Below are 12,594 nucleotides of genomic sequence, written 5' to 3'. Positions count from 1 at the left end.
ATATCTGGGGGGCAAAGATCATTTATTTAAACCTTTTGTGGCATTCTGGGTAATGTAGTTGCGCCCTCTTGGCTACTGAATACGACAGTAACTGTCTTCAGAATTGTGGTCATACACTGAAACTTATCAATAATAAAGGAGCTCTTTAGTTAACAGTTGAATGAAATATAAATTTGAGTTGGTGAGCTGAGTAACGGCTGAACGAGTGACTACATATCCCACAATTCCCGAGGTGTAAACTGAAGCGGTGTGTGGTGCGGACGTGTTTGACAGTTATTTAAAAATGGGGTTCAGTTGTCGGTGGGACTGACTGCTTCATTCTGATTTAAGTTTAGCTTAAACTAGTTTTTTTTTTTTTTGCTTTTGTTCTTGTGCTATATTTCGACACAAACGTTCGGTTGTTAATAGTCAAATAACGTGAATAAATGAACACGTTAAGACACAGATACTGTTTTAAATGGGCAGTGTATAGTGGCTGGAACAAAGATCTGGAAAGAGAGGTAAGGTCTCACTCTGCAAGAATGGAAAGAAAGGCCATCAAATTGATAACCCTACTGTATGGGTTCTGTTAAAAAATATTTTCATTTGGTACAATTCATAGGATTTAAAATGATTAAAGTTCCTTGTGAATTTTAAACAGCGCACTGTGAAGCCATCGGAGAGTCCGAAGAAAGGTGTCGGAGTGCTGCATCGAGCCAATAAACGATCTTTGGACATAGCTAAATAGCTACCGCTAACAGCGTCAAGTGGACCTGGGCAGCGGCGCTCCTCGCTTCGGTATGATGCCAGCCGACAGCAGCATGACCTCCATGGTTCAGAGAATAGCTCGACAGGCCCTGCTCACCTTCAGGAGCCCGCCCCGGCACGGCGAGGAGCTCGGTAAATCTTTCCTGGAGAACCACAACAAGCTCCAGAGCCTGATGACGGAAGTGCGCGCGGCGGATCTGAAGCTCGTGCCGCGGAGAGCAGACGGCAGCTCGTCCCGTCCTCACCCGTACCTCCACGGGGTGCCCCCAGTCACCTACATGCACATCTGCGAGACCGACCAGTTCAGCATGGGGGTGTTCCTGCTGAAGAGCGGCGCGTCCATCCCCCTGCACGACCACCCGGGGATGCACGGCGTGCTCAAGGTGCTGTACGGCCGGGTCCGGATCAGCTGCTTCGACCGGCTGGAGCGGCCGGTGGCCGGCGGCAGCCAGCCGGCGCCCCCGCTCCCTCCGGCCCAGATGGGCGCTCTGCGGCGGTCCACGCTCCGCTCCGCCGCCGAGTACACGGAGGAGAGCGGCCCCTGCGTCCTCTACCCCGACCGGGACAACCTCCACCAGATCGACGCCGTGGACGGACCGACGGCGTTCATGGACATCTTGGCCCCGCCGTACGACCCTGACGACGGCAGAGACTGTCACTATTACAAGGTCCTGGGAGAAGCCGAGGCGAAAAACCCGGAGCAGAAGGAGAAGGAGGTCTGGCTGATGGAGATCTCCCAGCCTCCTAACTTCTGGTGCGGAGGGGAGCCTTACCCCGGCCCGGAGGTCTGCCTCTGACCCATCTGCCCCTCTTCAGCTCGGGGGCTGCTCGGCTTCATGGTGGGGGCACAAGACGGAGGCTGTTGGGCTTATTTTGGATAAAGAAGGTTCTAAACCATTTTCAGCTATTTACAAATTAGAGGTAAATTTTGATCTTTAGTTGTGACTTTTCCCAGCAGAGATGATGTCCGTTGAGCTGGTTTTAACACCTGCAACTCTGTGGGCCAAAGGTGAAATCTAACGACTCTTTCCTCCTCCTTTGGAACAAAAGATGGAGTCTCGGGCAACACTAAGCACATCCTGTCTGTACTGTGACTTTTCTGGCTATTAGCAGCAAGAAAAGTCAGAGAATATCTGCTTCTCAAAAGATCTCTGGTTCGCACGGACACCAAAGAACAACTTTCAGACATCAGTTTGGCTGAAAAAGGAAAGAAATCACACAACCAGACTGTTTGTTTTCCCAAACTACAGCAGAGATTATATATTATATATCCTAAAGTTGTGTTTCAGGTTGTGGGCTGCGGCCCAAAATACCAGAGCCTCACAAATAAGAATCAGGGGGTTTGTTTCAATCATCTGAAAACCTCTAAAAGCTCCAGTCCTGCACAGGTGGGGTTGCTTCTGGTGACCCAGATTTGATTCAGAGTGGGGTTAAAAACAGCCGTTAGCACCAAAGTTCAGTTTGCAGGAGGGATGCCAACAGCTGACAGACTGAGGATGAGCAGGTTGCTGATGCTGCCTTCAAGAAATGCCAGGAAGTCGGAATTTCTTGCTATTTTTTTTTTTTTTTTTTTTGCCGCTTCGCAGTTATGTTTAGAAATGGATATTTAGGTATTTTCCCACTACATTTAAGCCGCTGCATGGTCTCCAGTCTGAAACACTTGGTATATATTTAAAATGTGCAGTTATACCAACAGATGTTGCCTTATTTATTCCACAGAAGTATCTTTTGCATTTTGAATAAAGATACTTTTGCAGAAGTATCTTTATTCCACAGAAGTATCTTTTGGGGGTGTAATCTTCGGCCGGGGGGATTCCGAACTCCTGTCAGACCTTGAATGCAGCATTAAACGGTCCTTGGGGGATGTTGCCCAGAAACACAGAGAGAGTCTCCTGATGCGTTTTACTCGTCTTCCCGCTACAGACTTTGTTTCAATCAGAAAAAAGGCGCTCCAGAGGGGTGGAAAAGCAACCGTAACTGCAGGATTCTGCGTGATTAGGACACTACAAACTGTGGAAAGCAAAGCCAAATCCTCAGGGCATTTGCATCGCTGATTGTTTGAGAGACGTGCACTTAATCAGGCTTCAGCACAAACTGTCAGCTGTACAGTAGTCATTGTAAAAGTGAGATTTTTCTGTATGGAAACCGTCATTGTGATTCCAGAATAAAGGTTATGAATATGTTTGAGCTCGTTCTTATTCAGTTGTTTTTGAGCCCAAAAAGAAGCTTAATTCTATCCATGTTTAGAGTAGTGAGAAGTTTGTGGGAAGTTGAAGCGTTTCGCTGCTGCACAGAAATCGGAGACATCGGCTCCAAAAAGTCTCGGAACAACACGGATGTTTTCTAAGGTTCACGTTTAGGCTGATGTTTGAATAAAAGGAAGTTTTTTAACAGTCGGGTTTAATTGTGAAGATGTTCGAAGCACATTTACTGCACTGATCTAGGCTGTGTTGTAACCGCCTACTTCTCCTACTAACTTTCTGAGTTAGTATGCGAGTTTGAGTAAGCGAGAAGTTCCCGGATGCAACTAGATTCTCTGAAATGTTGGGTATGCATCATGAGGTTACTACTCATACTCAAACTACCCAAGATGCAACGTAAAGTGACGTCACCGAGCCTCATTTCCTGTCAAAACGGCAGTTTCAAGCTAGTTACGAGGGTAGGTTCACTTCCTGTTTTCAAAACAAAAGCACCAATTGTATCGTAATGGCTTTCCCTGTGATAAAAGGCAACGGGTATTTTATTTTGTGAAAATAACCGGAAGTGCGTTGCTCACTACAGCTAGCTTTCGTAGCGCCGAATTCGTGAGAACAAAGTTGTAAATAGCCGGTATTTTGTCAGGTTTTCAACACGTTGGGGATTTAAACGACTATTTTCTCGCCTGAAAATGTTTCAAATGTTGCTAAAGTTTACAGAGTTTAGAGCTTAAGAGAAATCAGCTTCAGGCCGGCTGATTTCGGCTCAGGCAGGAGCGAAATGCATTATGGGTAGCTTCTAAGGAGTTATTGCTGCTCCTTTAGCAGCAGCTAACGCTAACAGCTTAGCTAATAAAAATGCTGTACACCAGCTTTTAAGGAGTTATTGCTGCTCCTTTAGTAGCAGCTAACGCTAAAAGCTTAGCTAATGAAGGTGACGTACACCAGCTTCTAAGGAGTTATTGCTGCTCCTTTAGCAGCAGCTAACGCTAACAGCTTAGCTAATGAAGGTGACGTACACCAGTTTCTAAGGAGATATTCCTGCTCCTTTAGCAGCAGCTAACGCTAAAAGCTTAGCTAATAAAGATGGTGTACACCAGCTTCTAAGGAGTTATTGCTGCTCCTTTAGCAGCAGCTAAAGCTAACAGCTTAGCTAAAGAAGGTGACGTACACCAGCTTCTAAGGAGTTATTGCTGCTCCTTTAGCAGCAGCAAACGCTAACAGCTTAGCTAATGAAGGTGACGTACACCAGCTTCTAAGGAGTTATTGCTGCTCCTTTAGCAGCAGCTAAAGCTAACAGCTTAGCTAAAGAAGGTGACGTACACCAGCTTCTAAGGAGTTATTGCTGTTCCTTTCTGAAAGATGAACATTGTTCCCACATTACTTTGTTAGATAAGGCATGTTTCCAACATTGAACTCTCACATGTAAATAGTTATGATTCGGTATTAAAGGAACATCGTTGAGTCCTGTGGGTTTGTGCAAACATCATTCTTTTAGAGTTGGCTAAGATAACTTGGAAAAACACTCCTCCTCCAAAACAACAGAGAGAATAATACAGTCTGAGAATGTTAAAATATAGAGATATATGACGAATTTTATGGGCAGAAATTAAGACTAACTTACAGTTTGTTTTGGAGTTGGCTGGCTGCTCTTGTGCAACACACAGTGTAAACTATAAGATTGCATGCTACATTTTCAGTGCTCTATTTTGATGCCAATGTCAACAGAAGCCCCCTAAATAAGGTTTCATAAAAGGAGCCTCTCAGCAGCAACAGGAAGTGTTTCTCTGCTTTTTAAGGTCAAAATGAAAGTTTGATCATGAAGTGACCTCCAGCTAAACAATCAAATCCAGAAGTTACTTTCTTCCCTTTATGAATATTTTATATGTGCATCTTCTTCGTGGTTAAAGTTGTTGTTTCAACATGCTAACTTGGCACGTTCATGCTACCTGGATAGAGGTGGCAGGAATTAAAGTCGATGGTGTTAATTTTTTAACAAAAGTTAGATGTTAAACTGATGATTTCAAGTTCATACATTGTGGTTGAATCAAACCTTTATGGGTGGCGTTTACAGAATGGAAAAATAGTCCTTGAGATGAGATCAAAAGTTCAAGAGAGGCTAAATATGTCTAATTTTTTTCATAAACACTGCTATGACCGCAGACGATGAAACGGCAGCAGCACAGGGACACAAAAACTGAACTAACCAACATTTATATGCATTGACAAGAAGCATCAGCCGCTTTAGTCCTCATCTTGTTTGCATAAAAATTCTTAAACACATCAACTGAACTTTCATAGTTAAGCTTTAACACCCCAGGAACACCATCCCCACAGTGAAGCACGGTGGTGGCAGTGTCATGTTGTGAGGACGTTTTCCATCAGCAGGGACTGGTAAACTGCATACTCATCGATCAGACAGTATGCAGAGCGTTTACCCACAATGCATTTTGCTCCTGCCCGAGCCGAAATCAGCCAGCCTGAAGCTGATTTTGCTTGAGCTCTAAACTCTGTGAACTTTTAGCAACATTTGAAACATTTTCAGGCGAGAAAGTAGTCGTTTAAATCCCCAACATGTTGAACACCTGACAAAATACCAGCTATTTACAATTTTGTTCCCACGAATTCGGCGCTACTAAAGCTAGCGCAGTGAGCAACGCACTTCCGGGATTTCGAACACAGCCATTGACTTAAAAACTGCTGCACACCAGCAGAACCCGTCCAACTCGAAGGAACTGGAGCAGTTTTATTTGCTTAGTCCCAGAGGCTCGTAGAGACAAACCCTCAGAGACCTGAAGCTGTAAATGTGGCTCCACAAAGCGCCAAAGTACGTCATAGTTTCTCAACCCCACTGAGAGTTTGTTGCCTGTTTCACTTCACCAATTTAGATTATTTCTTTGTTGAATTTTTACAAGAAATTCCCCAATAAATCTATTTACATGACAAATTGTAATGTGAAAAAGGAAGGGGGGGGGGGGTGAATACTTTTGCTAGCTGCTGTAAAACCGTAAACTGTTCTAAATCTGTCATTAAAATTATTAACTTGCAAATTTGAATTTTAAGACTTTATTTGTGGAGGATCTCCTGTGATTTCAAACCCTCCGCTTCCAATCGGGTAAGATTAATTTCCTTAGAAACCACAAATAAATCCATCTGCAGTTTGATTCAGTCGTCATTTTTAGCTAATTATTTAGCTCGTCTTGGCTGTGGAAAACGTAGTTTTAAAACCTTTATTTTCTAGGTTTTGCATTTTTGTATTTCTTTCACATGAAATATCCCCCAGCTTCAGAATACGATTCACCTATTCGAGCTAGTAAACGCTTCTTTTATAACAATTTCAGTCGGTTTAAGATATCAGATTAGATTCCAGTATGTAACCCATATGACCATTATAGAGCACGTGCTAATATCGCTAAAATGTAAAGATAATAAAGAGAGAAGGTTTCGTTTAGTATCAAATTACTTTGCAAACTAAAAAATGTGTCATTACCTTTAAATTAACTTTGACTGCTATCTCCAACTTGACCACTAGATGTCAGTAATTGCTTTAAATTAAATCCTTGTGAGCATCCTTAAAAGGGGACATTTCATGGAAAAATCCCTTCTTTCTGTTCTTGGGAACATATTTTAGGGTGTCGGAAGTCACCACCAAATGTAAAACTTTTTTTGAGCTAAAGTACGTCACTCCTTAAGTTGGCTCCGCCTCCTCTGCCAAGCCCCGCCCACTCAGATCCACCCTTCTGGACGGATGAAGCCAGCTTCTGGTGGAAATGTTCTGCTGTCAGCTGCACTGAGGAGCATGCATCTTCCATCCAGCAGCAGCCTCAGAGGATATCAGAGCCCAGTGGATAAACTCTATCTAAGGCTAATGTTCCAGCACAGTTGGCTAAAGACTGTGGATGTGCAGCAGCCACTTTTCATCCCACTGTTTTAACAACTTGGTCCAGTTCAACGCTGGACTGAAGAAACTGAGCCACAAAGAGGGATCAGTTCCAACTCTCAGAGCCTGAACTTCAGAGCAGGGAAATGGAAACATCTGAGAAATAACTCCTCAGGGTTTATTTGTTGATTTATTTTCTCCTTTAGCAGCAGCTAACGCTAACAGCTTAGCTAAATAAGGTGACGTACACCAGCTTCTAAGGAGTTATTGCTGCTCCTTTAGCAGCAGCTAACGCTAACAGCTTTGCTAAATAAGGTGACGTACACCACCTTCTAAGGAGTTATTGCTGTTCCTTTAGCAGCAGCTAACGCTAACAGCTTAGTTAAAGAAGGTGACGTACACCAGCTTCTAAGGAGTTATTGCTGTTCCTTTCGCAGCAGCGAACGCTAACAGCTTAGCTAATGAAGATAGTGAACACCAGCTTCTAAGGAGTTATTGCTGTTCCTTTAGTAGCAGCTAACGCTAACAGCTTAGCTAATAAAGATGCCGTACACCAGCTTCTAAGGAGTTATTGCTGCTCCTTTAGTAGCAGTTAATGCTAACAGCTAAGCTAATGAAGATAGTGAACACCAGCTTCAAAGGAGTTATTGCTGTTCCTTTAGCAGCAGCTAACGCTAAAAGCTTAGCTAATGAAGGTGACGTACACCAGCTTCTAAGGAGTTATTGCTGCTCCTTTAGCAGCAGCTAACGCTAACAGCTTAGCTAATAAAGATGCCGTACACCAGCTTCTAAGGAGTTATTGCTGCTCCTTTAGCAGCAGCAAACGCTAACAGCTTAGCTAATGAAGGTGACGTACACCAGCTTCTAAGGAGTTATTGCTGCTCCTTTAGCAGCAGCTAACGCTAACAGCTTAGCTAATGAAGGTGACGTACACCAGCTTCTAAGGAGTTATTGCTGTTCCTTTCTGAAAGATGAACATTATTGTTCCCACATTACTTTGTTAGATAAGGCATGTTTCCAACATTGAACTCTCACCTGTAAATAGTTATGATTCGGTATTAAAAGAACATCGTTGAGTCCTGTGGGTTCGTGCAAACATTCTTTTAGAGTTGGCTAAGATAACTTGGAAAAACACTCCTCCTCCAAAACAACAGAGAGAATAATACAGTCTGAGAATGTTAAAATATAGAGATATATGACGAATTTTATGGGCAGAAATTAAGACTAACTTACAGTTTGTTTTGGAGTTGGCTGGCTGCTCTTGTGCAACACACAGTGTAAATTATAAGATTGCATGCTACATTTTCAGTGCTCTATTTTGATGCCATTGTCAACAGAAGCCCCCTAAATAAGGTTTCATAAAAGAAGCCTCTCAGCAGCAACAGGAAGTGTTTCTCTGCTTTTTAAGGTCAAAATGAAAGTTTGGTCATGAAGTGACCTCCAGCTAAACAATCAAATCCAGAAGTTACTTTCTTCCCTTTATGAATATTTTATATGTGCATCTTCTTCGTGGTTAAAGTTGTTGTTTCAAAATGCTAACTTGGCACGTTCATGCTACCTGGATAGAGGTAACAGGAATTAAAGTCGATGGTGTTAATTTTTTAACAAAAGTTAGATGTTAAACTGATGATTTCAAGTTCATACATTGTGGTTGAATCAAACCTTTATGGGTGGCGTTTACAGAATGGAAAAATAGTCCTTGAGATGAGATCAAAAGTTCAAGAGAGGCTAAATATGTCAAATTTTTTTCATAAACACTGCTATGACCGCAGACGATGAAACGGCAGCAGCACAGGGACACAAAAACTGAACTAACCAACATTTATTTGCATTGACAAGAAGCATCAGCCGCTTTAGTCCTCATCTTGTTTGCATAAAAATTCTAAAACACATCAACTGAACTTTCATAGTTAAGCTTTCCAGTCCGTCACTATTTAAATCACATTCATCAGAAACGCCGGCCGTACACCATCCAAACATAAAAAACGTAGAATAGAAGATTATCAGGCTACATTTTCCATGGAATGAGCTGTCTGTAGCAGGATCTGGGTTTGAACCCCAGATTGTGAGGTCAGTGCTCTCTATTTTCCTCTTTTATTCCCTCTATACGAAGTCCAATCAGTCTGACATCTGATGATTTCTTTCGGACAGAATTTAAAGATGGTGAAGAGTCACATTTGAGTACCGACGATGTGAAAAAGCCATAAAGATTCTGAGCTTTGTTAGTGATGTTCAAAATGCACGATCACAAACTTCCCTGCTGTTCTGAGCATTGAAAAAGAACCTGAAAATGAATCGTATTTCTTCTTTAATGCATCCCATGCGCTCGGCATAAGATACCAAAAAAATTCACAGCTCATAGATATTGAATTGGAATTTAGACTGACGGCTGCCTGAGAGGGAGTGAGTTAACTTAGTTTTTCTGACACATAAAGTCTTAAAGGGATAGTTCGCCTCTTTTGACATGAAGCTGTATGACATCCCATATCAGCAACATCATTTATGAACATTTTCTTACCCCCTGCTGCGTCCTGTGAGCCGAGTTCCAGCCTTGTTTTGGTGTTGATGAAGGTAGTCCAGCTAGTTGACTGGGGTTTAAAAAATAAAGCGTTTTGCTTCTTAAAACAATATGCGTTCAAAAAAGTAATACATTTGCATCACAAAATCGTTCTCCAGGAAAAAGTCAGACCTCACAATCGCGTAGCCCTATTTTCTCTCCCTTCATATAACTGCCTGCTGTGTAGACCGTGCAGACCGAAGTGCAGACCGAGCAGTCGCCTGCTTCCCAGCAGCAAACACTATAAAAGGCGCGGCTGTCGGCAGGCGGCAGCAGGCAGTGATAGAAGGGAGAGAAAATAGGGCCAAGAGATTGTGAGGTCTGACTTTTTCCTGGAGAACGATTTTGTGATGCAAATGTATTACTCTTTTGAACGCATATTGTTTTGAGAAGCAAAACGCTTTAGCCTATTTTTGTGGCCCCAGCCAACTAGCCGGACTACCTTCCTCAACGCCAAAACGAGGCTGGAACTCGGCTCACAGGACGCAGCAGGGGGTAAGAAAATGTTCATAAATGATGTTGCTGATATGGGATGTAGGTGGAGTTCAGTCGGCTCACGCTCCAGATCACACAGTTTCCATTCAGCGGCAACATCTGGCGCTCAAGGTTAGGACGCGGAGGACTTTTTATCCTTCTGTCGGAGGTGAATCTTCATGTGCCGCCTCCTCTCGTCGCTCCGCGCGAACTTCCTTCCGCACTGCTCGCAGGAGAAGGGTTTCTCCCCGGTGTGGGTGCGGATGTGAGTGGTGAGGTGGTCGCTGCGGCTGAAGCTCCGCATGCAGATGCGGCACTGGAAAGGTTTGTGGCCGGTGTGGATGCGCAGGTGTCGGCTCAGCTCGTCCGAGCGGGAGAACCTGCGGTCACAGCTCTCCGCGGGGCACGGGTACGGCCTCTGGTGGACGGGCGTCTTGCTCGGTCGGTTCGGGTACTTTCTCGGCCTTAAAATGGGCCTGAGTGGGAGGTTCTGGTGGCCGGGGAAAGAGGCGGCCAGCGGGCCTTCGGCGGCGGCTAATGGCGCGCCGAGCGTAAAGTTTCTGATGGTGTTGAGAGGCGTCAAGGGAGGAGGCACCCTGAGAGAGTCTAGGCTGTACGGGAGGGATTTCCTCTCCGGGAAAGCTGACTGGATGTCTCTCTGGCAGCTCTGCGGATAGAAGCCTCCGTAGTCTGGCATGATGGAGAGCAGAGCGCCGCCATCCACGGCCGGCTTGGGCGCGGAGCTGTACGGCTGAGCGTGGTGATAGGGCACGGCGCAGGTGGACGGGCCCAGGTAGCCCCCTGCCGACTGGTCCTGGTACATGTCCCCGCTGCAGGAGTAGGATGGGGTTGGGTGGGGGTGGGGGTGAGGGTGAGGGTGGGGGTGAGGGGGCGCGTACATGTGGCTGATGTCAGGCTGTCCGTGCGCCATATCCGCGGCGTCTCCTCCTCTTCCTCCTCCTCCTCCTCCTCCTCCTCCGGTGTAAATATTGGGTGATGCCGAAGGCGATCTAGACACACCTGCGGGTCCAGATGTGGCGATGTCAGCGCTGACCACGTCGATGACGTCTCCTGTTGCCCACGAGCCTCCTGCGCTCCTGGAGTCCACGGAGAACCTGCCGGTGAAGGCCAGAGGCTGCGCGCACAGAGCGGCCGCGTACTGCGCCAGGTCGGCCTGCAGCTGCAGCTCAGGTGGGAGCTCAGGTGGGAGCTCAGGTGGGAGCTCAGGTGGGAGCTCAGGTGTGCTGCGGCCCGGGAACAGAAGGTCAGCTGAAACACAGAGGCGCACATGCATCATCATCATGTACCATAAGAACATTTCTGGCGTTTTTCCCAAAGCTCCCCGCAGGTGACACGGGTCTTACCGCCTTCACTCCCCTCAGATCTGCCCTCATGTTCCTCCTCCCCCTCGGGCTCTTCCTTAAAGACAATCGGTGTTTCTGAGGTCAGGCCCCCCTCTGCCGCGTGCACATCTTTAGGAATACCGTCTATAATACTGCGCAGAGACGCATGCAGTTCGTCCACCACCTTAGTCATTCCGTCCTGGATGGATTTAAACCTGTTGTGTATATTTAAATCTCCGGTTTGGTTCTCAGACACAGTGAATGCTTCCCCTCATTTTGCCTGTTAACCCCCGTGTTCCGCCTCTCATCTCTTTTAAACAGCTCCCCACGCGCTGCAGTATGTTTATAAAGGGAATCTCTGGATGTCCCGTTACGTCATTGACCAAATATGGACTTAGCTTACAAAAAAAGAAGAAGAGGGAACTCCAGAAATAGGACCGGAGGAGCTTACCGTGACGACACACGGAAAAACAATATATTAAAAATCCACCTAAAAGCAGTCGAACCGGTGTGAGTGTGAGTTTTTGGGTTTAATTTGTTTTATTTCATCACAACATTAGCTCAGCGCTGCTTTCAGTCTCATTTAGAGGGAAATCTGAAGCTCATCGTTCGGAATTCCGGTCACACTGTCTCCATAAATGGATTCTCCGGTGAGGTGACGGGATCTCCGCCAGCTTATATGGCCGGTATCCGGATGAATTGTGTTACATTGTGCTGTCTCAGTGCCAGCTGAGCCCACACACACTGCCTGCACAGACCCATTTGTTATCTCTCCGGCCTTGTCGGGAACAGATCAGACAGATGAGGTGATTAGTGAGAGGAATCATTAGATTATTTCCTTGGGAAGCTGGTTGGTGTTGTTTGTACCAAAATCGTTAAAAGAATGCAGAAATTTGTTTATAATTTAGTCCTGATGATGTGAGAAGGATGTAATCCAGCTGCAACTTAACTTTTATTTCAGTTTTCTTCCAAAAAAACCAAAACACTTCCTGCTTTTAACTCAATTTTAAGCTTTGTTTTTATAAGAAGTGCACCAGAAAATAGGCCTCACCACATTCTAAAAAGGGTTTCAGGCTAAACTCAGGTGTCTAACTCTCTGGATTGAGAGGAGCTGACTTTCTGAGAGATTTAAAAACAAAGTTTACACAGTTTATATATATATATACATATATAAACATATATATACATATTAGAGCTGGGCGAGATAACTCGTTATTATCGCGTTAACTCATTAATTATTTAACGTCGATAAATATTTTATCGCGCATTAGCACAGTTTTTAGTATTATTTTTTTTTTTTTAAACTAAAAATTTTTTACATTTTTGGAGGGGGCTTTTGTGCCTTTAATGGATAAAGGCAAAGTTCAGCGAGACAGGAAGCAGAGAGAGGGGGAACAA

General features: G+C 44.8%; 2 protein-coding genes across 2 annotated transcripts; one reads left to right on the top strand and one right to left on the bottom strand.

Moving 5' to 3' along the window:
• Positions 1 to 264: 264 nt before the first annotated feature.
• On the top strand, positions 265 to 2,929 carry adob (2-aminoethanethiol (cysteamine) dioxygenase b). The gene is made up of 2 exons (XM_075481390.1): positions 265 to 500; positions 641 to 2,929. The coding sequence occupies exon 2, from the start codon at positions 780 to 782 to the stop codon at positions 1,542 to 1,544; it is 765 nt and encodes a 254-aa protein (XP_075337505.1). The 5' UTR covers positions 265 to 500; positions 641 to 779; the 3' UTR covers positions 1,545 to 2,929.
• Positions 2,930 to 9,756: 6,827 nt separating this feature from the next.
• LOC142400554 (early growth response protein 2b-like) lies at positions 9,757 to 11,493 on the bottom strand. The gene is made up of 2 exons (XM_075485544.1): positions 11,218 to 11,493; positions 9,757 to 11,122 (listed from the first exon to the last, which is right to left on the bottom strand). Exons 1-2 carry the CDS (start codon positions 11,387 to 11,389, stop codon positions 9,987 to 9,989), a joined length of 1,308 nt encoding a protein of 435 aa, XP_075341659.1. The 5' UTR covers positions 11,390 to 11,493; the 3' UTR covers positions 9,757 to 9,986.
• Between the last annotated feature and the right edge of the window lie 1,101 nt (positions 11,494 to 12,594).

Source organism: Odontesthes bonariensis, chromosome 2, assembly GCF_027942865.1.
Source record: "Odontesthes bonariensis isolate fOdoBon6 chromosome 2, fOdoBon6.hap1, whole genome shotgun sequence".
Classification (NCBI taxonomy): Eukaryota; Metazoa; Chordata; class Actinopteri; order Atheriniformes; family Atherinopsidae; genus Odontesthes; species Odontesthes bonariensis.
Note: the sequence above shows the minus strand (reverse complement) of the source record. Positions and strands in the feature narration are given on the sequence as shown.

What these genes read in the sequence shown, in the direction of transcription:
- adob (XM_075481390.1), top strand. Translation starts at nt 780, where the DNA reads ATGATGCCAGCCGACAGCAGCATGACCTCCATGGTTCAGAGAATAGCT.
- LOC142400554 (XM_075485544.1), bottom strand. Translation starts at nt 11,389, where the DNA reads ATGACTAAGGTGGTGGACGAACTGCATGCGTCTCTGCGCAGTATTATA. An exon ending in ATCTGAGGGGAGTGAAGGCG is followed by an intron (nt 11,123 to 11,217) that starts GTAAGACCCGTG and finishes TCTGTGTTTCAG; the next exon opens with CTGACCTTCTGTTCCCGGGC.